At 41.4% G+C, this 26,437-nt stretch overlaps 1 protein-coding gene across 1 annotated transcript in view; it reads right to left on the bottom strand.

Moving 5' to 3' along the window:
• The window catches only part of crppa (CDP-L-ribitol pyrophosphorylase A), a 72,746-nt gene that overhangs the window by 37,075 nt on the left and 9,234 nt on the right, over positions 1–26,437 (bottom strand). The window contains exons 3-8 of the mRNA XM_083989785.1: positions 24,522–24,671; positions 16,486–16,590; positions 14,963–15,008; positions 10,911–11,008; positions 5,112–5,189; positions 4,917–5,009 (exon numbers count right to left, since the gene is read on the bottom strand). Coding sequence (XP_083845911.1) covers positions 4,917–5,009; positions 5,112–5,189; positions 10,911–11,008; positions 14,963–15,008; positions 16,486–16,590; positions 24,522–24,671 — 570 coding nt within the window. The remainder of the gene's footprint in view (positions 1–4,916; positions 5,010–5,111; positions 5,190–10,910; positions 11,009–14,962; positions 15,009–16,485; positions 16,591–24,521; positions 24,672–26,437) is intronic.

Genomic DNA, 26,437 nt, shown 5'->3' with positions numbered 1-26,437 from the left:
TTGAGATTGAGATGCTTAATTGAGAATGAAAGTCATAATACCTGCAGCTGCAGCCCTCGTGGTTAACAAACTTTCCTCCGGCAGCAGCTTTAAAAGACAAAATGACTGCAAGCCACGGGACTCATGTGCACACTGTATTTTTTTTTATAAGGTAGTTGTTGCTCGGTAACCAGTAGGAGTTTCCCACAACTTGAGTAAGAGCAAAGGTATTGCCCATTTTCCTGTATTCTATAAAACATCTAATTTAAGTGATGATGCATGACACTGTATCCTGATGAGAGCAAAACGGTGAACTCACTGCCTTACATACCGTCCTACTGGATATACTTTAGTTCTTTTACAGTGTCTTTGTGTTTATCTATATGGTTTCATTGATATAGGCCTACACATACAGTATAAGCTTTGGGTTCTTATACATTTAATGGCACAAGTGTCTCCTTCAGTTTAAGCCACTGATTGTGATTCTGTGACATTTAAGAGAAATGATTGAAGAATGAAGAAAAAAAGTTGTGATTACTGTAGTTTTTTTTCATTCATTCATTCATTTTGTTTGTAATCTTTCGGTCACAGTTTCAGCAGTGAATTAAATGCTAACATGGTGTAAAACATAACAGCTGTTGCTATGGCTACCTGCTGTACCCACTGAGAGCAGCAGTTAAAACTGTTCGCTGTGTCCTGACATGAGTTTACGCTGCCAGTTAGTCAGGAACAAGCGGCCTTTATGGTGATTACATAAAGAACAGAAACTCCTGGAGCAGACATGAATCACAGAATTTACGATGCCTAACAACACGAGACATGAAGTGATAATATCAACAACATGGGCGTCTCTCTTTGAATATCTTGCTCAGGGACATAACGCCTGGTTTTCACAGACCGTTTGAATCGGTGACCTTCATCAGTCAGTCTGCCTCTGTGCCCTCCAGGCTACCACCTACACTTCAAACTCAATAATGCCTCCACTGATCAACACCATGTGATGGGACCTGTGCTGCATAACGAGGTCGCTATGTGTGTGTGCAGTCTAACGGCGCAGGGGAAGAAAAAACACGGCGCTCCCCAACTGAGCCGCCGTCGCTTATGAGCGTGAAAGTCGCGGCTGCTTCACGTTTCTCGTCTTCACGGCTTCTCACACCGAGTTCACGCACATTCAGACGTGACCGTGAAATCAGGTTAGTGGGAGGGAAAAGTCAACTTTGTCTGATCTTTGGATACAACTCCCTACACACCTACAACCTCTCTCTTCTTTTAAAGTGCACTTAGACTGTATGTTTAGAGAGTCCTAGAGCCCTGTCTGTTATACATTGGATGTCATGTGATGTACAAGTTTGTGAGACTATTTTTTTTATGATGAATTCATTTTTGCCGTTGTTTTCCAAGCAATGAGTCATTTAGTTCTCATTCTGTTGATTAAATGATCAATTCACTAACTGATCAGTTCAGAGTTATCCAAATTGGTGTCAGTCCAGTAGAGGTCATCGAAGTGTACAAGAAACATCAGAGGAAAGTTAAGAATAGAGTACAACCAAGTATCTTGCAATAGAACCAAATAGAATCATGCAGAGGGAGTAGAATACAATATAACAGACTGTAAAGTAGACAACAGAGGATAGAATAGAATAGAATAATAGAGTGGAAAACAACAGAGCAGAACAGAACACACGAAAAACAACAGAACACAAATCAGTGCAGCGGAGTAGAATAGAATTGAATAAATAGAACGAATCGCCTTGTTGTTTACAACTACTTCCGGGTAGAAAACCAGCATGAGAACAATAGTGACGGACGAGAGTTTCGCTACTGCCTATAGCCTATATATCTAATTTTTCATGTCACTTTATAGCTGTTTAGACTAATCTGATGTTTAAAAAGTTTATAAAACCAATGATTGGACAAACATTACTATTTATGTGTGCACATTTTTGTAATTAGTCATGGTTATCATAGATTAGCTGGGCTAACGGTTAGCTACCTGTTTAACTTTAATGTCTCAGTGACTCAATAAACGGTCCATGAAAAAATATTTTCTCCAACGGATATCTTAGCTACTTACTGGAGTAGTTTCATGTCGTGTCCGACAACGGAAGGGGTTTTAACAGCAGACGTCCTGATGTTAGCTTAGCTACCGCCGTTAGCTGTCCCTGTCAGCTGAGCCACTGATGCTTTCTAGACACCGTGATTCCCTCAAACTGAATAAATACAACACATAGCAACACAAAACACACACACAGAAATAGTGATGTTTCTTCAATCATTTCAGATTTGTCTAAACGGTGACAGGGCGTGAAAAACATACAGCTAAACTCTTGTTCGTTACTACTGTTCTCATTCAAATTATGTTCTGGTTTTCTACCCGGAAGTAGTTGTAAACAACAAGGCGATTTGGTCTATAGAAACAAAGTGATAAACTAGAATAGAATACAGTAGAATACAACAGAATATGTACTGCTGCAGATTGGATTCAAATAATCAAACAGAATAGAACAGAATACCAGAGGTGTTGTGGGAATTCATACTTCAGACTGTGTGTTTACACGTGAACCTGTGTATGTGTGTAAATGTGTGTGTGAGTGTGTGTGTGTGTGAGACATGTTCAGTTAGTGAGCGGTGTGTTGTCGGAGGATTCAGCCTCTGCAGGTTTATTTTTCCTCGTTACCTGCCGTTGTTTTGTTTTGCCGTGTTAGTTAAACGGGTCGTTTTTCCAAATCAAAAAAGTGTAAACTGGCCTTTCACAAATATTGAAATGTTTACTGGAGCAGATTTGATCGGTTTTGTTTGCTTTTTTTTCTCTCTGTGAGTCTCAGGTCAGTGTTTCTCTTGGTGGACGTTTGAACAGCGGCCGCGGCGCTCTCCTGGGAGGTGTTGGGTTTCCAAACAGCTCCAGAGCTCCTCCGGGGGCCGGGGGCTGACTACAGGTGACGGTTTTACAAGAGGAAAAACAGAGAGGGTTTGGCTCGGCGTGTAGAACATGTAGCTCTATGAATCCGTCCTGCCCCAGACGTCTGTATTCAGCCATGCAAAGAAGAGTTCATTCACAGGCTGGAAAATGCAATAGAGACTTCAGAGGCTTCAGTCAACTTACACTACACACAGCAGCGGATCCTACATAATGATATACAATAGTGTGTTTTATCTCTGCTTGTGTATACAGTTTTATAGATGAGCATCTGATGACCAGACTAAATAAAGTTAATAATGTGACCAGCACAACTCTAATCAGCACTATATGACCGCTTTGCTCAGTTCTATAAAGCCTGGAGTTGTGCTGTTATAATCAGTGTTTAAAAATGGCTAATGTTTGTAGCTATTGTATGATGTGACTGAATAAAGAATTTCTTCATCATCATCAACTACAGCTAATGTTAGCTCGCTTTTAGACAAATGTGAAGGGTGTTATGGATATTTTTTAAGTCAGTCAATCATGCTTTTCTAACTCTAACAGCCTTAAAGGAGCTATAGTGTATGCTATTATCTTTCTGCTACATAACCAATGTTAGCATTAGCATGAACAGCTAGCAGTATAATAATATTTATAATAAACTAATCACCTTTCTTAACTAAGATACAAGGTGCTTGTAAAGATAATATAGAATAAAAATAAAGACAAAATAAAGTCTTTTAGAAACAAAGACAAAAAGAGATCAATAATAAAACCAGAGAAATCGTAAAATCCTGTGATGTGTGGTCCTTTAATGTTTCTACTCTCCCGCATTGAAAATCAAAGTGTTGACTTTTGTTTTGCATCCATTTCTCAGAGTTTTCTTATACTAAGATCAACAAGCTAACTAGCTAGCCACGCCCTTGTCGGACTGTCTCCTCACTCTCCGATATTGAGTCAACGGGGAGCCCCGTCTGCTCAGCCCCTTTAAAGAGACAACGAGGAGTTTGTATTTGGTTATAAAAAAGTTGCATATTAATGTGGATGAATCTATGTTGCCCACACTTGTTAATGGGTCCATTTTCGATAAATACATAATTTTGTCTGTATAGTTATTTTGTTATTATTTAGTGGTCGGCTCACCCAGCATTTCCTACTTTCGGTTTCCCGGACGCTGCCCGGCAGGTCATGGGAATAACGCCGCAGAATCGCCGTTTATGGTCGGATGGTATCTGATCGTCTTCGAACGTCTTTCATTCTTGATGAATGAAAACATTCTTGGCAAATGTATTCGCTTTCGTCCGTCTTGCACCGGTCCAAGAATTCCACTGTGCACGCGGAGTCTCATGGGAAATGTAGTGTGAAAACACTTTTCTTTCCAAAACTCCTCATTGTCCCTTTAATCATTAGCCTGTATTTGTGGCCAAAGTGGTCAAATGTTGCACAAAAATCACTGTATGTGATGTACGTAAATTCAACCTTAGGTTTCTTATCTGTGCATGTGTCAGATCATCCACATCCTGGATCATAACCTGTTGTATAAACTGGCAGTGATGCTGTCATACACTCGAAATGGTCTCAGATTCTTACTTGAATGTGGCTGCTGAACAAGACACACACCTGAGTTTTTATATATTGACTTTCTGTGATAGTAAAACTTAGATTATTTTATTTGGTGCGACAGAGACAAGTCAGTCCTGCACTGATCAGACCTGCTGGACGTTTTATGACATTCAAACTAATTAAATTGGAGTTTTTTAATCACAGAGTCCAGTGCAGGCTCTCCAGGTTCTGCTGGCCTCATCGCTGAGCTTTATTTTGGCTCTGGTGCTTAGTGCACAAAGTTAAATATGTTAGGTTTTTATATACTACTTTTTATATACTGTCTGTCTGTCTGTCTATCTGTAAACTAGGACTATTAGACTTGAACCGGTATTCAGTAATAGCCCAGTTTTGGATGTGGATTGGATGTGATCAGTGTATAGTGTGTGTTGGGACATTGTGTTAGTCTTCAGTCTGTGTGTGACTGTGAACTCACCCAGATGACAACCAGTGGGTGAAGAAGGGCTTGGTTTGCTGCCTCCAGATCCTTCAGCAAGGACTCCACTTCAGAGAGGCAACAACAATTCACCTGGAAGACGTTTACACAGAGGATTCAGTTTTCTCCGCTATGATAGAAGCTTTCACGAGTTGTTATGTCTCCGAAGAATTTGTGCTTGAAATGAGAACTCACAGAAAGCTGGATGAAGTTCCACTCCTTCAGCAGATACCTGCCATTGTCTCCCTTCAGATCCGGGACCACGTCCAGCTCCTGTAACACAGAGAAAACCCTGATGTTAAATATTCTGCTTGTCACTGGATCCTGAGTGATACGATTTAAAGCAGGTGCTGCAGCACCGGAGCCCCATAATACATCTGATGTAGACTGACTGATCGACGTCAGCGCTCAAAGGTCAAGAGGCTTCTGGTTTTTGTTTCAACCACTTCGTCAGTCATTTAGTGTGAGAGACTAGTGCAGCCACCTGTTTTCCTGCCATGAATCCTTTTATGATTAGAGAAAAGGGATAAAAAATATAAATACGCTTGGGGACTACGCAACTGAGTGGCTTATTTCCACCAGCTGTAATCAGAAGCTTATTAGAACAAATGGAGGAGGTAAAAAAAAAAAAAAAAAAAAAAAAAAGTTTCTGGGCTCCTTTATACCTCTGGACTGGCAGGAAAATTCTGTCATATGCAAAAGCCGGGGACAGCAATCATACACAAGCCAACTTAAATTTCATTACGTTGCAAATTGAGTCGAAAGGCCGACGGACAGCCAAGAATCGTAAAAGCTTTTTCACTCAAAAGAACCAGGACATTTAGGTCCTGATCTTTCCATTTAGTTTGAGCCCTGGCAAAAGAGCCACATGAGGCAACCAGATCACTCACAGTGTCGGCCATGTCCGCTTGTTGTGTCTCTAATTACAGCCTGGTACTTCCATTCCACACACGCAGGAAATAAACACAGAAATAAACATTAGGGAGTCTGTGTTTGGCACCGAGGTACACTTGTTCTACTTATTAAAAGCACAGAGAGTAATTGAAAATATGAAATGGTTATGGAAAACATATGTCAGAGGGTTAATTGGTTTTGAAAGATAACCGCCAATGGCTTCAGGAGGAAAATCATTTCAGTCCGAAATGTAAATTTGCAGGGTTGTATAAAAAAAAAACTTAACATGATCTAAACCAGGTTGGCCATGAAATCCTGAAGAAGGAATGTTTATTTAAATTTAGGTATGGGCTGAGGAGCCAAGAGGCCACGGAGGCTCGACAACTGAACCTCACCGAAGGGAAAAACAAGGCCCCAGAGCTCAGCTATGATGAGAGACCACATCTTACACATTTGAATGTAGTTTAAATGTGTTAAAGCTCCATACAGTATAAATGTAGATGTTTGTGTTAAAGCTCCATACAGTATAAAGGTACAGTACATGTCCACATGTAGTGTAATTATGAAGCAATTTAAGGTTCTATATTAATACTGTTAAAGTATCAAAGCCTCAGTTGACAGAGAAATGCACACAGCCTGTATTCAGAAACTCAGCCTTAAAACCAGCCGTCAGGATTTCCTGTCACTTTGTGATGTCACAACAAATCAGTCACGAGGCTCTGCCCACCAAGATCCACCATTCAGTATTTGCAGGATTTGAATGTTTTACCTGAAATCTGGATTTTTTATCAGATCCCTCAGAAAACAGCCAGCAAATCAGAAGAGTGAGCGAGAGCCCCCTCTCTTCTGATTGGCTGACGTCAATTTGCTGTTACTAGAACTCCAGAGAGAAGCCAGGGAGAGGAGAAGATGGAAAACAAGATGATTTTGGGTTATTAAAATCAAAAAGTGTATCCAAAATATGACTTATAAAGGAAGTATTAAGAAACAGTTCTGCAGCTGTGTCCATACACATAAAAATCTATATATTTACTTTATTTGGGCGTTAGTGGGAAAATAATGATGATGAAATTAAATGGCCATATACTGTATCAGATTTCTCTATACTGCACATTCAGAGGTGCAGTATTCTCTATTCTTAATAACAGTTTGATTTATTAACTGAAGTAATTCACATGGAGGCTTTAATTTCTCTCCTGTGCCAGTGACTGACAGAGACAAACACTGTGGTATCTGCTTCTTACTCTGTGTCTACATGACAGATCCTCTTCTAGACTGAGGTTCATCGCTGTAAACCTTCTCCTGGTTGATACATGAGTCTGAGGATTTGTGTGGAAGTGGACTGAATATAAGAATATGATCATACATCAAGATAAGAGGATTAGTGATAAGGGTGAGAAGTCTGAGGAGTTTTCTTTAAATGAAACACTTAGTTCCTCAACTATGTACTTAAGTGTTCATAAAGCACCCACTTGTCTGTTTTCAGCCTTTGTTTCAGCAGCCAAATGCCTGAGTAACTTATGCCTCTGAATTACAGTATGTAACATGAGGAGAACATGGAAGAAGATGAATAAAAGAGTATTTCAAAAGTTTGGGAAGGAAGGGAAAAAGGAAGGAAAGATAGAAGGAGGGAGGGAACAGATTGGGTTAATTGGGTCAAAAAGGAAGGAAGAAGTAAGGATGAGGGAAGGGAGGGAAGGAAGGAAGGGAGGGAAAAGGGACTGTGGAAAGAAGGAAAGGAAAAAGGGAGGAGAGAAAGATGGAGGGAGGGAACAGATTCGCTCAAGGAAGGAAGAAGAAGGAAGAAGGGAGGAAGGAAAGGAGGGAAAGGGATTGCGGAAAGAAGGAAGGGAAAAGGGAAGAAAGATGGAGGGAGGGTATAGATTCGTTCAAGGAAGGAAGAAGAAAGAAGGAAGGAAGGAAGGAAGGAAGGAAGGAAGGAAGGAAGGAAGGAAGGAAGGAAGGAAGGAAGGAAGGAAGGAAGGAAGGGAAAATGGAAGTAAAGATAGATGGAGGGAGGGTACAGATTCGTTCAAGGAAGGAAGAAGAAGGAAGGAAGGGAAAAATGATTGTGGAAAGAAGGAAGGGAAAAAGGAAATAAAGAAAGATGGAGGGAGGGTACTGTTTCATTCAAGGAAGGAAGAAGAAAGAAGGAAGGAAGGAAGGAAGAAAGGAAGGGAGGGAGGGAAAATGCAAGTAAAGAAAGATGGAGGGAGGGTACAGATTCGTTCGAGGAAGGAAGGAAGGGAGGAAGGAATGAAGAAAGGAAGGAAGGGAGGGAAAATGGAAGTAAAGAAAGATGGAGGGAGGGAACAGATTCGTTCAAGGAAGGAAGAAGAAGGAAGGAAGGAAGGAAGGAAGGAAGGAAGGAAGGAAGGAAGGAAGGAAGGAAGGAAGGAAGGAAGGGAAAAAGGATTGTGGAAAGAAGGAAGGGAAAAGGAAATAAAGAAAGATGGAGGGAGGGTACTGATTCATTCAAGGAATGAAGAAAAAGGAAGGAAGAAGGGAAAGAAGGAAGGGAAAAGGGAAGGAAAGAAAGATGGCGGTATAGGGAACAGATCAGGTCAATTGGATCAAAAGAGGAAGGAAGAAGAAGTAAGGACAAAGGGGAGGAAGGAAGGAAAGAAGGAAGGGAAAAGGGACTGTGGAAAGAAGGAAGGAAACAGATTGGGTCAATTTGACCCAGAAGGGCAAGAGGAGGGTTAAAAAACTGTACCATCTATCAGACTACTTACAAAAACTGAACTGATCACAACAACAAGTTGTAATTGTTACTCATTAATCAAATCTCTTATTTGTGTATAAATTTCACCCAGTGGCAACTTTTCCTGTTTCTGCGTGAGCCTGGACTTGAACTGGGTCTCTCATGTAACATCCTGCTGAGACAAATCTTCATCGTATTCTTGCTCTGAATATCTTCCTCTCTCTCACACACACACGCTGCCAAATCCTCCACCTGCAAACACACACACACACACACACACACACGTTACATTATACAGTCGGTTTTCAGCTGAGCTTAGGCGGCCCGGTCTTCTTATCACTGTTCTAAGGCTCACGTCATGGCACAGGGACAAAGGTAATTCTTCACCTTCCGCTTGTTGCTCCAGCCTTTCATCTCCTCCCTCCCTGACTCAAAGAGAAGGATGTATCTGGTTCTGAACACACGCACCGGAAAAGACCTGACCCCCCCCCCCCACCACTATAGCCACCTGAGCACGGACGGGAATGGCTCCAATAAGCCAGCCAAAGAAGGCCTGACACTAATGCCCCCTCCTGCCCCGGTCCTCGTCCAGCACTGGAAAGGGAGATCGGCCTCTTCTGACACCGGCTGATGAAGAACCTGGAGCCAGTTCAAAGGAGGACAGGCTGTTTGGATCACGGTGGAACATAGAAAACACACGACGGGGGCGTGCTCTGTCCCTCCTTCCCACTATCAGCAGCTACACCCATGGAATATATGTATCAGGATGAACCAGGAAACACGTTTCTGTACATGAAGCCATGTGTGGGCAGTTTATCAGGCTGAGGGTCTGAGTAAAGGTGATGGGAAATGAAAAACAAGCAGACAGAGGGGATGAACCTCTGGAGTCTGCTATTGATATTGTTGTTTAAACTGTGTTGGAGAAATTTTGATTGTCATTTTAATGTTGTTTTGTCGCTTTAACTTGATATTGTGAGAGTGGATGAAACAGCATAAACAGTTCTGGTTGAAGGGTATAAGGTTTCAGAATTAAACAAGAACTGACGTTGAATGATTGTGTCATATTATTATATTACCCCCCCCCCCCCCCCTCTCTCTGCAGAGGAACTAAACAACTGTCTGGGTTTCATTTAGACACGATGTCCTTACATTTGTTGATTCACTTGAGAAAAAAAGCTGTGTTCTGTTCATCCTTTTTTTGATTATCTAATTTCTATGTTTGCTCCACACAACAGGCTTGTGAAAAGAAAAGTGTCCTCATTATTCATCGGAGGCTTTTGTCCTTTTCTGTGTTCAATTTGATCTACATTTCCCAACAGTTGACTGCAGTGGTTCACTGGGGCCATTTTAAATAACAAAAGTTATTTATTCTTAAACACTAAAATGTTATGCCAACAACATAACTGAGGGATCATTGAAAAGATCAATCATTTATTGGAATTTTGTATTCCCTAATGCTGCCTCCAAAAATCCCACATCCATCAGGCCCTGTAAAATAGATTTTTGACCCAGATTCTGACATATGTGTAGGGTATTTATGGAAGACATGAGATGCTTACAGCTCATCCTCAATGGAAACAGGAAAGCCTGTACAGTGCCGTGCATTGCATTTCACCAAAGCTTATTTTACTCCAATCCACCCTTCATGTGCCTACAAGACAGATGAAAGTTTGTATGAGTTGCTGGTTACGTGGTTTGCTCGAAGGAAACCAACAGCTGTTGAGGTAAACGAGAGGCTTTCACATGTGGATCCTCTGCGTGGTCTGACCCGTCAGATTCAATATCTCAGGCCGTCACTCTTTACTGCTTTGCATATGGATGCTGTTTTCCATTGTCTATTAGGAACAATTTCACAGATTAAAACGGAGGATGTTTGTAACATGGGCCCAGGACAACGCGGGAATTTGACGTGCCCGAGAAAAGATTAAGAGTGAAAGGGGAGGGATGTGAACGGAGGTGGAAACTGGGAGCTTGTCAGGTCTGACTGAGAGGAGCTGGTAGGAAGATGATGAGGAGAAGGCAAGAGCTCATCACTAAGCACTCCATTAATCAAGCAAACTCCCACGATACAGGAAATATAACTGCCATCTGCTCTCTTGCACGCAGGGGAGTGAGAGGTGGAGGTCGGGGATGGAAGGGGGGAGAGAATGAGGAGGAGGAAAAGTTGCAGAGTGTGGATGTCCCAGACAGGCTCCATTAGAGGCCTGACCGCAGATGGCAAGTCTCACTGCCGGGCCACCCAAGTGGAGCTCACACTGAGTCTGAGAGGGGGATTGGAGGTGCTGGACGGGAGGATGGAGGAAAATAAAAACGTAAAAAACTGGGGGGAGTCTTCAGTGATGCTGTCATCAACACAATCAACGTTTTAATCAGCTGTTCCAGGCGCTGTGTCTCACCATGTCCAGAGATCCAGTCGCCTTCTGCAGGGCGTCAGCCAGCGTCACAGCTCCCGCTGATCCACCTGTGATGAGGCAGGCCGACCGAGACAGCGTCTCTGGAGAGGGAATAAATCGACATTTGGTTCTGGGTTAAATCTCCTGGCGAAGAGGAGGAGCTCTGTATTAACAAGTGAATTCATAACAACCAGCCAGGAGAAGCAGATAGTTCAAAAGGTTGATATCAATCATTTCTGTCATAAATAAAAGGGAGTGGAGTCTGAGATAGATATTTTGCAAATGCAGGACATGAGGCAGGGTAAACTCTGCTCTATGTTATTGATGTTTTATGCTTTAACAAGTTTCCCCTGTGTGTTTTATCCTGCAGCCACAGTTAGAAAACGCTACTTCAGTTTAACCCATCAAAACAAAAAAAACTTTTCCTATATAACTTTACATCCAAGGGTGGCATCATATTTAGTGACATTTAGTCAAAGTTCAGTGGTTGCTACTTAAAGGGATAGTTCACCCAAAATTCAAATTTCACTCATTATCTACTCACCCTCATGTCAACTAAGAGCTGTGAGAATTTTCAGAGTCCTCCGTTCCTTCTCTGAGTTACGGGGGGGACCGCGCAGCAGTACAGTATTTGTCCATATAATGGTTGTGAATGGGGCTCACTTTTCTTCATCCAAAAAGACACACTAAAAAACATCCAAATACCTCCATACTGCTCGTCTGTAATGTCCCTCTTGTATTGAAGCCCCGACATGAGAAATTGTTCCGCCGGTCATTGCACTGACACAAGAAGAGCAGTGAACTGAGACACTGGGAGCTTCCGCTACAAACAAGCTTAAAATATAGACTTATTTAATTGTTTTAGGAACAATTTCTCATGTCGGGGCTTCAATACAAGAGGGACATTACAGACGAGCAGTATGGAGGTATTTGGATGTTTTTTGGTGTGTCTTTTTGGACAAAGAAAAGCTGTATCCATTCACAACCATTAGGGACAAATACTGCTGCGCGGACCCCCCCGTAACTCAGAGAAGGCACGGAGGACTCTGAAATTTGAATTTTGGGAGAACTATCACAGAACTAACACCATATAGCCTAGCTGTTGCATTAGGGCTCAACAGTTACAGTATCTGGTTAAAATCTGTCACCAAGGCTAAATCTTACACTGACTGACAGACTTGTCACTTTGGTGTTTGTGAAAATCAAAAACAGAGAATCCTCACTAGAGTTGTGAATATTAATAGAGATGTTATCCCCAGAGGCCCCACCATACGATATTATCATGATACTTAAGTCACCATGAGATTATGGCAATTTAAAACATTTTGCAACATTATTGCAATAACATAATTTGATACATTGTGATTTATTACCTTGTTTGCAACTGCAAATTGTAAGCAAAACTTTGTCAACTTCTGTTTTATATAATTGAATAAAGTTCTCAGTCTGTTAGGATCTTAATATTTTTACAAAATGGGACCGTCAAGCAGACAGACTGACCAGCACAGTCTTAAAACTACTGATAGTACTTAAGACTTAAATTCATATACTGCCTCACAAAATATTACAATACTATCTTGTATCATTTTTTTCCCCCCAAACCCCAAAGATGTAGTAAAAATAAGTTATTGTAGTGTTTTTCTGGGGACCAGCTGTTTTAAAGGGGTCGCTGCTGCTGCAGCGGCGTTCTCTGGTTCAAACCCTGAGCTCATCACAGCCACTGCTGCACAACACTGAGGACCTCCCTCGTGGCTGCTGCACTTCTACTGAGAAAACAGCTCAAAATCCAAGTTGACAATCGCACACTTCTCAACAGGATGTACACACACATACACGCAGAAACACAAACACACACACAATACTGAGACACTTGACAGTTTCTCACACTGACAGATGTGAGAACTTTTTCCACATCTTCTCTCAAAAACACACACAATGAATTCATTGACTTCAGAGGCCCTGGGAATCATCAGCGTGCACCTTATGTCACCATCAAACAGGTGATTGTTGGTCCAGGTGCTGCTGGGGTGAAATACAGGGCTTGTGTTTATTTCCATTTCTCTGATTGTGATTGTCTCCCTTGTCCTGACTTGCTCTCTGTAGTGTTCACAGACGCTGCCGCCCACGCCCTTTTTCAACCCAGCTCAACAATGATCCCCTCTGAGTACAGTGAGGAGCCATTTGAGGGGCCAATGTCACCTATTCAGCTGCGACTCAAAAACAGACAAAACACTTTACACTGCTCCCGTCAGGCCATTTAACCTGCCGCCGTCGCTCTTTCATGTGTGTGTACTTACTATGCATCTACAGTGCCTATAGAAAATGATCATACCCCCTTGAAATAGCAAGATTATTTGTTATACAGCCTAAAATCTTTTTTATATAGGTATTTTGGTAACACTTTACAATAAGGGTCCCTTAATTAACGTTAGTTAGTACATTATTAAGCATTAATTAACTGTTTACAGATATATTAACAATCATTATTATGTATTACTTAGGATTAGTAAACACATTAATTAATGTAGCCCATTAGTAAGCAGTTAATTAATGTTTACTACTCAAAGTTAGTTAATAAATTATTAAGTAATAATAAAAGTTGAATAATCATTATGTATGCATTACTCAGCATTAAGTAATACTTTAGTATATTAATGCTTAATAATGTACTAACTAACATTATTTAAGCGACCCTTATTGTAAAGTGTTACCGATATTTTTTCCAGCTTTATTCACAAATATACCATTACAACATCAAACTAATGAAAACAGATTATGACAGTTCTGAAAACTAATAAAAAATTTAAAAACTAGAATAACAGGGTTGGAAAAGTCATCTTTCTCCTGATTGAATACTTGGAGTCACCTTTTGCTGTGATTACAGCCATCAGTCTCTATAGCGTTGCACAGCTGGATTAAGGAGTATTTGTCTATTCTTCTTTGTAGAATTGTTTGAGTTCAGTCAATGGCTCGGTCATCCTGATCTAAGCCAGGTGTTAGTGGTGCCGTACGTTTTCTACTTCTTAAGGATGCTATGAGCGGTCCTCAAAGGGATAGCTACAGTAAAGCCATGGAAATCTTTTTGTAGCCTTCAATTTGTGCCTTTCCACAACTTTAATCTGGAGGTCACTCCCTCAAGACTAGGGATGGGACTTTTTTTTTTTCGACAAAACGACCGACAATCGACACGTGCTCACTTTGACAACAAAAAAAAATAGAGTCGAAATGTCGGGGGGTGGGGCTTGTGGGATTTTCATGTGTATTTGTGAATTACATTTTGCTTCCAGTATTTATTAGAAGTTTAAAAGGTGCTGAATATTGGACATTACAGCCATGTTTTTTATCCTAAAATAAACTAGTACAGTGTAGAATATTTTCCACCCTCCGCATTGCTGCTGCTGCTGTTAAAAAAAGAAAGAAATTAGGCTGACAATTTGACAAAAATACGACATGTGGGCCTCGACAATCGACTCTCAAAATCCTGTGTCGTTCCCATCCCTACTCAAGACATGGCTGGTTTTACTAAGTCGTCAAAATCAGGATGTTTTATGTCAAATGGGGGTCAGTCAGCCTGTTGTTTGATGTAAAAGTTGATTGCCTGCACCTGAGCCAGTTTATAATGGTATATTCTAAGGGCCTGATGACTTTTTCACTTATTATTTCTTAATAATTGTCCATAATGTTCTAAAATGTTACTTTCACTGTGAGGAGGAGGGTTATACTGTGTACATACAGCTCAAAAAAGTTAGATCGAATTCATTAAAATTTTTTGGGTGTAATAATGTGACAAAAGATAAAGATTTTGGCAGAGTATGATGACTATCTATCTATCTATCTATCTATCTATCTATCTATCTATCTATCTATCTATCTATCTATCTATCTATCTATCTATCTATCTATCTATCTATCTATCTATCTATGTGTGTGTGTGTGTGTGTACACCTGCACAAATATTGTGGGCATATACGTAATGTATAAAGATGGAAGTCCATGAAGCACTGAAGGATGGAAAGAAATGTGATGTGATGTAATATATAAAGACTTCAGCTCACCTTTGATAATGGACTCTGCAGCAGCTAAATCTCTTTTGTAGGTCACCTGGAGACAAAATAATATGTAAAGAGTCAGAAAAATCATTAAAAAAAACTAAACAAAACGAAAATGTATGACTTGGACATGTATTCTAGAAGGCATGGATGATAAGATGAATCTGAATATTTTTTTATTATCTAGAAAATACATTGTTGTTCAATGCAGAGTCTCCGTCCAAAGAGATGAGGCTCCAGTGTTTCAGAGACACAGCTCCACATTATTGAAAATAACCTCTGATACTGTGACCATGTGTCTACTTAGCAGCATTGGGACAGCTGTTTGTTTAGAGTTTGCTTGGTATCTTGGCATTGTCCAGGCCTGTCCAGCGATGTGGCTCATCTGTCATTGTCTCACATTGGTGAAGGAAGCAATAATTAATTCTATTTAATTCAAAGCAATGAAAGGCTGGTGTCTGGCAGGAGGTTTTTTTAAAAATCCCTGCAATGTATACATTAGAATTAAGCTTAGACGTCATAGCCTGTAGTTTTGAAAAATAATAATGAAAGAAAGAATAATCATGAGTCATGGCGGCCCGACGTACGCAGTGGCTTCCAGCTCTCTTAATGTCCGAGGCTGTCTCAATTTGTCTCGTTGCTCTTGTGGTAATCGACAAATAAAATTACTTTGACTTTGAATAAATAAAAAGTATAGGTACAGTATGAGAAGGTAGAAAATACATCACATGTTTATTTATATTGCAATAGTATATCAGTTTGGGGCTTTGAAGAGCTCTGCATTGACAGAATTAGAATTTGTAGTTTGGTTACATCTGTTCTTGTCTAGGAACACTAATCATTGCAAAAACAAGCAGAAACAGCAGGGAGCACAGCAGCCCAGAATCTGTTCAGCTGAATTTGCAGTGGTTAAGAAAGAGAAAATGTTGCTGTGCTGAAGCTGCTCTGAGTTCATAGACCTGCAGCATGAGGTCACTCAGCTTTCTATTCATCTCTATGCAGACGTTGGGGAACCACCACTCAGGATGATCTTGGATCATGGAGTCACCAGGGCACTGTTCCTACAAAAACAACTTGTTCTCTTAATGTCATTTAAATGTCGTCCCTTAAAGCTTTTAGCACCACAAACAAAATTCTAGACCTGGTCCATTGTACCAGGGTGGAGACCAAAATCTCAAAACCTCAGCGCATTAAACCAAAACTATCTCCACGGTTAGATAACGCTGAGTGGAACTAGAAAAACATGTCTTTTTTAATTTGGACTTAATCTTTAAAATGTCAAGTTACATGATCTTATGGAGGTTTGAGAACAAAACATTTAGATTGCACCTAATCTCCACACGCTAATCCTAGATGTCACATTCAATATATAAAGGGGTTTCCTGCTCTGCCAGCACCTCTCACTTTTAATTCATGAACTCTCTTTGTGCCCATATGATAAATAAAGAGTGGGCACACACAGCTGTGCTGCCCAAACTATAACCAGATCCACAATCCCCAAACCCAAACCAGGATCCTGGCGAGCTCACCTTCCACAGTGTTGGCGGACCCTCGATGAGTTTGGCGTTGGTGCCACAGTACTGCAAAGCCAGATGGAGACACTCGGTGCCAAAGTCAAAGTCGGACTCGGTGCACTGCAGAGGGGACGGGACAGAGAGGACAGGGCTGAGGAGGACAGCTGGTTGGACAGAAGAAACCGTGGGACATTGTGTTGTTCCACTGCTGCAGGGCTGGAAGAGCAAGTGGCTGCAACCAGCTGGATGAGGCTGATATTATGCACTGTTGCATGTTGGAATAATATTTTTTTAACCTCTTCTCATCAAACGATTGTGACAGTGTGATGTATTCCTTATAGATAAAGTGTATGTTTGTATATGTGTACGTGTATGTGTAAAATTATGGCATTCACAAAGCAAGGAATTGAAAAGTTGTACAAGTATGTCTCAGTTTAAGAAAATATTTAAAAAAGAAAAGATAAGCGTCTACAAAAAAGAAGGAGAAAGAGAAAAAGAAGGGAAAAAAGAAAAGATAGATAGACGAGTGGTGTCCGCTGCTATTTTGTTTGTTTTCTTGTCACTACTATGTTTCATCATCTTTAATATTATGAAATAGAGTATAATATTGGTGTTGGAGTAAGCCAATGTAATTATAACAACAGAGAGGGGCAGGTACGATAAGTTTTTCTTCATCCTGCTCCTTTTCATTCATGGGGACAATGTGTACATTATGTACATATGTGCAACTATGTGTAGTATGTACTGTATACCATTAATGGAATAAAAAAAAATGTCTTTAATGTTGTGTAAAGATTGTATTGATCAATCTCCTACAAACATACCACTGTGAAAATTAAACCACAATCAACCTTTGCAAACTGTGTATTCAGGCTCTGTTTAACAGAGACACATATTCATGCATAAGAATGTCCAATATTACGCTATAAAATGTCACTCATTCGCTAATATTGAGTATGGCCCCTGACACGTCGTGGCATACTGTCCACAAGCATGAATTTGTTTCACCAGGGTAACTTGGACTCAAAGATACAAAGGTGATTACTGATGTGTTTAAATAGGAATAAAAAGAGGAATGTGTCTGAAAACACAATTATTTCAACTCCCTGGGCAACAGTGTATATAGAGGTAGGAAGAGAGGGATAATTGTAACAGTAATAATAGTTGATGGAGTGTTTAAAATGCACATTATTAAACATCAGCATAAGTTCAGTGTTCTACTAAATAAATGATTGTTACTTTATCTTGTCCTTTTAATAACTTTATTCTGCATCTACTTCCTTCTTTAACTTTACCTTAGTTCTCTCCTGCTTTAGTTTGGCCTGACAGCTTTATGTTGTAACACTACTTCTTACAGCAAGTGCTTCTTGCTCGTGCTGAAGCACTTTGTTTTTAAAGTCATATTCCGCAATAAGTTTAACCCATGGTCTGACGAACTCAACCACTCTCCTCCAGCCGCTTCCTACTAATGGGGATTACAGATTACCGAATGCAGTAGAAAAGTAACTGTGCGTTCACACCAAAAGCTTCCAAAGCGTCAAAAACGCTCAAGGGTGGGCTTCAGACAAGACAACTTCCAAAACAGCAAATATTTTCAGCCGCTTTGGTCGCTCGTCACGTGACTGACGTCAAAGTTCGATCACGATGGTCACTGGGGAGCCGAAGGACAAAAAAAAAGAAAAAAAAGGCAGCCGACGGACATCTCTATTCTGACAGGTTGCCGCCGAACCGCATCATAGCTAATTACCCTAAAGTTAAACCTGGCTCAACTTCTCGTCTGGTGATGCTGTTATGCTGCACACAAGTGGAACAAAATACCAACAGAACTGAAATCAGCCCCAACTGTGAGCACTTTTAAATCCAGGTTAAAAACATTTCTCTTTTCACGTGCTTATAGCTGAGAACTTAAAACTTTATCTATTTTCTTTTATTTTCTTTTATTTGCTCTTGCTTTTAACTCTGTTTTTAGTGTTTTGTTTGTTTTTATTCTGTCTTATGCTTCTTTTTTTATGTTTTGTCTTTATGTAAAGCACATTGAGTTGCCTTGGTATGAAATGCGCTATATAAATAAAGATGCCTTGCCTTGCCTTGCCTTACCTTGTATGGCCCCTGTGGCTACAATGATCATTCCAACAAACAAAACTTTTTTGGAGTTTTGGACTAACTAACCTTCACTCAGAGCCACTAGTGATTTTACAGTTTACTCTTCTTAAACGTCAACTCTGCTGATTAGACTGTGACAGAACTTATGTGCAAAGTTAAAGGGATAGTTCACCCTAGAATGATATTTCGCTCATTATCTACTCACCCTCATTTTGACTAAGGGCTGGAAGAATTTTCAGAGTCCACCGTCCCTTCTCTGAGTTACAGGGGGTCTTGGCGTAGCAGTGCATTTCAATGCAACGGTTGCAAAGGGACACCAGAGCTCTTCGTAAAAAAACACACACAAAAAAACATCCAAATACCTCCATGATGCTCGTATGTAATGTCCGTCTTGTGCTGAAGCCCCAAATTGCGTAATTGTCCCGAAAAAATTAAATAAGTCTATATTTTAAGCTTGTTTGTAGCGGAAGCTTCTCGAAGCTCCTCTTCCTGGTCCGTCCAAATCTCGCGTGATTCGCAGTAACCGCACTGACGCCGGCGCAAATCACGCAAGATTTGGACGGACCAGGAAGAGGAGCTTCGAGAAGCTTCCGCTACAAACAAGCTTAAAATATAGACTTATTTAATTTTTTTTTACATACGAGCATCATGGAGGTATTTGGATGTTTTTTTGTGTGTGTTTTTTTACGAAGAGCTCTGGTGTCCCTTTGCAACCGTTGCATTGAAATGCACTGCTACGCCAAGACCCCCTGTAACTCAGAGAAGGGACGGTGGACTCTGAAAATTCTTCCAGCCCTTAGTCAAAATGAGGGTGAGTAGATAATGAGCGAAATATCATTCTAGGGTGAACTATCCCTTTAAGTTTCTTTTGCTTAGGTCCTTCAAGAGAAATCCCAGTGACAAGGGCACAACAAACTGTGCTGCACTGTGTATTCTGACAGCTTTCTATCAGAACCAGCATGAACTTCTTCAGCAGTTTGAGCAGAAGTAGCTGGTCTGTTAGATCGGGCTTCAACGGGGTCGGGCCGGGTCGCGTTTTAATTTCAGGGCCCGTTGAGAAGTCCATCAGCTGTGTTCAGCCTCACGTTGTTACTGTCAGGAGGTTCAGGTTCCGTCAAATCACAACCTGACCTGCTGTGCCCTCTCTGATCCACCACTTGTTCTGCTGTCCAGGCATTCCTCAGATAATCTGGCCCCTTCGCTTGAACTTTATGCACATATTTCATCAAATATCTCACAATCCGGAGCCGTTTCACTGCGTCTTCGCTGCGGAGCAACTTGTCTCGTAATGCAGAGCTGCCATCACCACATTTTTCAAAAGATACTTGAGTGGATTCTGTTTTCTTTGGCCAAGGGAGCGCTGGTGCTGCAACGATCTTATCTTCCTGAATTAAGATTTAAAACGTGCGAGCTCAGGTTCCTTCAGATCATGAGACATTTTCCCACGTTTTCCACCGTGCACGATACGTGAACGCTTCATCCTGCTTGTGCATGAAGTTGCAAAACCGTCTGGTCGTCTGGTGCCAGCGGTGGTGCGCACAGTTGTTCCGTGTTTACTCGTTCATCTGGGTGGAGCAGCATCATCTATTTCAGGATCCTGTAGTGTTTCCCTTTCTCTTCTTCTTCTTAAATCTTAAATCTTAAATCTTGTTTCCCATTCTCAATTGAAAAAGACTTCACAACTACTGAGACCCACAGGAATTTATCTCCTTTGGATGACTCTGCGAGGGGGTTTCTACCAAATTGGGTCACAGTTTGCAACAAAAACACCTGTTATTTTCAAAAACTAAAGATGCTTTAACAACTTTTATAGTAAGTGTTTAAGCAGATTATATTTTATGGGCCCGTCGCAACAGCGGAGATCTTGCATTGTTTATTCCATCAGTTTGTTTCCATGGATTTTTGTTTCCAAGGCTCATTAGTAGGTTAAAAACATGTGGCTCTGGTGGATTTTACTGAAGGAAAATGCTACACATGCAAATGTGATGCTTTTTTTCTATAATGACTTACATAACATAAACATCTCTGACAGGAGCTACACACGCTATGACAGAAGTGGGCAGTGTCACAATCAGATCGCATCTCAAAGAAGGGAAATAAATACAAAAGGTGCAAAATCTAAAGAAACAGGACCTGAAAGGCGCAGCGCTGTATGTTTTACAAATGGAGTAGCTCATTTCTCTGCCACAGATTCAGTTTGTTCTGATCCAGTTAGCCTGAAAGCGCTGGTGGTTTCACAAGGTGATGAAAGCTCTGAGTACGGATAAGATCCCGCAGCCCTAGTTTTGGTGTTTGGTGTTGTCTGAGCAGGATCCACGTGAGGTGACTCATGTTCTGCCTTGAAGTTTGTATCAGTAAAACATGTGTGTTAATGCAGCAGCAGCAGAGGATCAGGGTCTAGCAGAGAGAAACCAAACTTCTGATGCAGGATTCTGTCCTGTCGTCCCTCACGCTGCAGAGGTGCAAAGTCGTTTCCTGAATACATTGGACATTGAACTGCACAACTAAATACGATACGAATACAAATTATTTTATTAATCCCCAAAGGGAAATTCATTTGTCTGTCAGCTCACCAACCATTTGCAGAAGAATAAAAAAGCCTGATGGCTGGAGGTCCTGCAGCGAAGAGGAGGAGCCGTCCACCACCGCTGCTGCTTTCCTGCTCCATCAAGGTGCCAGGAAGTGGATGATCCCGGTTGTTCAGGATTGCCTCCACCATCTTCAGTGCTCATCTCTCCACCACATCCCCCAGTGAGTCCATCAGGGAAACATGATTGAATGGCCTCAGAATCAGGATGTTTGGCCTGTATCCTAGCAAAGACTTCATGGAGAACTTTAAATGGAACTTCAGCCGTTGGTGGGATGTACACAAGTGTTGTTATGAATGGAAAAAATGTCTACTTTCTGAGTCTTCACCAATATCTCCGGCTCGTCACTCTTGATGGAGTTGATATTTCCCATGATGACTGACAGCAGAAAGGACCCAGTTCATCTCCACTTCCAGGCCTTTAACCTTTGCACCACCAGCATGGAAACCACAAAAGCACCTTTTCATCTCAGCTAGAACAGGGTGGTGTCCTCCAGACTTGCTCCATTTTCAGTGAAAGAAGCTCCTCTCCCGAAGAATCTCCTCTCCACACATTAGTATCCATCAGTAGTTGACAAAATACGACAAAAACACAACAAAAATGAAGCATAGGTTGAGTAAAAACTCAAAGCTACCAGACTTTGCTGCTCCCAGTTGCCCAACTTTACCTATGATTCACATTTGGGCCTCGTCTGCACCAGTCGGCATTAGTTTGGTAAGGTCGTCATGGCAAGTTGGCGCAGAAACCTGATACAGAACTCAAAATCGGCCAAGTGTGTGACGCGAACAGATGCAATTGGTAAATTCATGCGAAACCGCTGATGTGCGTTCTCGTCAGGGGCAAGCAGTCTCTGTATTTACCTCATAAACAACTCTGTTGTGTATTTGATGACTTAGCGTAGCTCTGAGCAGCTCGCGGCTCTTCTCCGCCGCTCTAGAAACAGCTTGCACCGACAATTAAAGGTAACAAACCTACTGCTATGACTATAGGGATTATGGCAATGGGCCAATTTGCCAAAATGTTGAACTATCCCTTTAATACCAATGCAATCTGGTGCTGCAATTCTTTCCCAATCAAGGTTAAAATATGTCACAGCGCTGTTGGGCATTTCACCCTCTCTCTGCTTGGCTCTCCTGTCATCAGAATGAAGCCCTGAAGATGATAAAAAAAAAACTCTCTGCTGAGAATTTAGACAGTTGGGCAACAAATGATGACTTTTGCATTACAGAGTCATTTGATCCAGTGCTATTATAAAATATTCATTAAAGCAGCTTTAAACGCCATCATTTTATCATCTAGGTATTATGTCGGCACCAGTGTCATATCACATGACATCCAGCCCTTGTTATGTCTGTATTTAATGTCATCACTGCTGCTGTGATTTATTCTCCCTCAACCAACCTGATTTAAGATGAATATCTTTACAGCTCATTGTGCCATAGTGACGTTTCATTCGCTGGGAAAGCTCAGCTTGTGCAGGTCACATGGAAGTTTGGATCCAGGCGAATCGATGAGCTCATTTTTGCTTTAAAATACAGTCCGGACTACAAAGACTAAACTCGTGCTACCTGAGATTATACCCGGGTAATATTTTATCAAGCTATAAAAGAGTGAGGGGTCTTTTATTCCAGAGACCCTGGGAGTGAAGAGAGAGAAATTACAGGAGAAATGCGCTCTCGGTCCTGAGGTAATTTAACCTTTAGCGTTTTCTCCCAGCACAAAAGCCGTCAGTGGGGAGTAGATAAAGTGTCCCCCCCCCCCCCCTCTTTGTCTTTTCAGCCCTGAGTTCCTCTGTGCTCAATGGATGCCCGGCTACAAATGTGTTGTAGCTCTGGAGATTTTTCATGCACATGTCCTACAGTCCTAACCTGACACTTCCCTTCTTTTGAACGGGACAAAAAACAAGAGGAGAGACTCAGTCGACCCCCCGACCTCTTCTTCCTCCTCCTCCTCCTCCTCCTCCTCCTCCTCCTCCTCCTCCTCCGTCCCCAGCGACCTCCATAGTTTGTCTCCATTTTCGCAACTTGACCGGCCTTGACACTGCAGCGCAAACGTGAGCTCATTTTCTGAAAAAGGCCAAAGCCAATAAGGCTCTGAAAGCAATCTCCACGTTCCACATGTGCCAGGAATAAAAATAACCTGCAGTCTAATGGGGCTCCAATTGGAGGCATGCTTTAGCTCTTAGCTCAAAGTTTGCAGCGGTTCTTTTCTTTCTTTTTTTTTAAAGCGGCTATCGGAAGAACCCATCAAATGGAGTCAAGGTTGAAATAGCAAACTCAAAGTGTCTGAAAAATAAATAGGTTCAACTTCTGCCGCATTAAGCCGTGCTGCCAGGTCTTTACAATAAGGAGAATCAACACATTTACGGTTTACGTCAGCAGAGGAATTCTTTCCATTTTTTTCCAGGTACACATTAAAAAACGTGCTCTACTGCTCAGACTATTAATCCGAATCCACCTAAATGTGCCATGTCACTTCAGTTTTTTTTTTTTTTTTTTTTTTTTTTTTCCAGCTCGGCCTTCCTTCGCTCACTTTTTGTTCCACAGACTAATCTTGCTGCAGTGTGACAGAATGTATTAACATGTCATTTCTTTCCCAGATGCAGTGAAAACGATAGCACCGAACGGCCGCGAGCTGCTCCCAGTGAAAAGACCCTGCAGGTTCTGGCGCATCAGCCCAAACAATGAGGGACTGTGAAGGCCCCGATGTGATGTATGAGAGAGCCATAGAGTTCCTTTGTCGTCTTAAAGTGGTGTAATTTTTGCGGCATAAATCTGGGGCTGACTGACGTTTCTGAAGCTTCCAGGGACTTGTTTTGTAATTATTTCACACTGGGTAGCGAGCGAGCGACTCATGCCTGCGGGATTTTTTTTTTTTTTCCGTCTTGTGAGATCAAGTGTTGCTGTTGCTGTTGTGGAAATCGCACTTTTGATTGCATGTGCAAATGTCATTAAAAGGCCCTGAGCTCTGACCTCCTCCGCTGCGCAGCACGGTCTGATAATAACTACTGACAGTTTTGTAGCGCACCTCTCTATGTGGGCTCTTATGTAACGTTTTGTGTAAAATTCAAAAAGTTATAAATGATAATAAATTAATCAAATACATTTTTAAAATGTAATAAAGTCTATGAATTAGTTCAACTTTTTATGTGAATGAAGAACATCTGTGTTTCAGTTACAGTGACAGACTGGTTGCTATGGCATTGGTTTTTTTCGTAACCAGCAGACACATTGCTCACACTTGAATGCATCAATACTTCCAATAAAACCTCCAGGGTCGTTCATCAGTTCATTCTAGACTCTGACTGACACACTGACGCCCTCAAGGTGTGTTAGAGGTAAAAGAGAACGTAGCTCCTACCTTCTGATAGGCTTGAGAGATGACGTCGTACGTGAAACCCTGAGGCATCTCGCTGGCTCTGTACCGCGCTCGCTCCAGGGAGTGGTCCAGGTATCCCTCGGATGTGGTGGCGATCACCGTGGAGACAAGAGGTCGGATGGCTCCGGCCGCCTGAATGAAGAAAAAGAGGTTTCAGTTTTTAGTATTTGGTTTAAAAGGTGTTCAGAAAAAAAAAACTGAATTTGAGCCCACTGTGGGTCTTAACATTAGTGTAATAACTCATCTATCAGACAATGGAGCCCAAACATTGTGCAAAATTCTATTTTCCAGTAAATCTGGGGTGAAAGTGTGGTAGTTTTTTTTCCGCATTGGATAATGCAGGCGCAAGAATTATGCATCACGTTGCTCACGATTCATCAGCCACTGATATTGGATCCGTCATCTGTCAAATGGTCACACATAACCAGTCATTTTTGTGAGTTCAAACGAATGATATTGAAATTTCTTACAAAGTTCTCACAAAGTTTGCCATATTTACATGTGGTGGTGTAGCCTACTGATACTAACCTGATTAACTATACACACAGTATATTTTAAACAGTCTTTTTTCCTTTTTTTCCAAAGGCATATTGTGTTCAAAATGCTTTCAAGTCTTTCACCCATTTCTAAGAGTTTTTGGTCACTGAAATGGAAAAAACAGAACAGTGAAGTAATGGGGGCAGAACATTAAAACCGTGACTTTGGCCTCTATTATGCTCAAAATATCACTACGCATGCTTTGCAACATCCACCAGTGCCTTACCACACAACACTGTGCATAACCTCTGTTAATATGAGAGAGCAGTGCTACATGTGTGTTATTGTCACGTAGCTCTGTTCATGCTGTCCTCCTTGGTAGACTTTACTAATAGACTGTCGAGCGCATGCACAGTCTGCATCGGTGCAGAAAGTGGAAAAAGGAGAATATGTCCAGATCCGATGATGAAGAGATGGAGGAACATGGTCGTGCGTGTTTATTAGAACCAGAACATACAGATGAGGAGCAGTCTTCATTGATAATTGAAAATGACCGGAATTCTCCTATAAATTACAGTAAAGAACAAAGATGTCAAGACAGACAAAAGAATATTGGAGTGACACCTTAGTTGAGGGTAAAATCACAATATTCACTCTGAAATGTGCTGACTGCTGCGATTATCTGTTGTAGTTTTGTGAATAGTCAGACGACATTCAATGCCATTGAACAGAAGACTTTGCAGCATGAAATGAAGTTGAAGTTTCTTCAAATGTTTGGGAAACTGACAGTTTAAGTGAGTGAGTTTGTTGATCTTGAGCTGTACAGTCATGTTAATAAACAGCTCAAAGATGAAGACAGAAAATACTGCTGAGCTGTCACATCTGTTGCTAGGCAACTCCACTGCCTGACCACACAACTACTGTAAACACAGTGTTACGCCTCTAACGACGACTCCTCTTCCTATATAGGGACGATGGAAAGTCAGTGTTTTGTAATGTCCGTATAAGCAGCACTAGTAATCATGAATTAAACCTTATATTTATGAATGAAAACCAGGAAGTGATGTAGACACCCAAGAAAAGTCGAGTAAGTTGACCATGAGTTGTCCAGCCGTCTCTGCACATTCGAGAGAGAACATTTACTTTTCGTCAGCAGCCAGCTGGAGCTCGCACCGCTCACACTTCCTCCCTCGGATATTGAAAATAATCATCGTCTGCGCGATAATATTTTCACCTCCTCTCTATAGCGTGATTAAAGCCAGCTTCCAGCCGCGCGGAGGCCAGCGAGCGTGTGCGGGATAAAAACTTTGCTGCGAGTGAAAGGAAAGCAAACATGTGTTCTGCGTGTTACACATGCTGTTAAAATCAAAATTAATCTCCTGCTTCACAGTGCAGACAGGCTTTCTGTCATGAGCAGGAGG

The sequence above is a fragment of the Trachurus trachurus genome (genome assembly GCF_905171665.1).
Source record: "Trachurus trachurus genome assembly, chromosome: 16".
NCBI lineage: Eukaryota > Metazoa > Chordata > Actinopteri > Carangiformes > Carangidae > Trachurus > Trachurus trachurus.
This window is presented reverse-complemented; position numbering and strand designations above follow the sequence as displayed.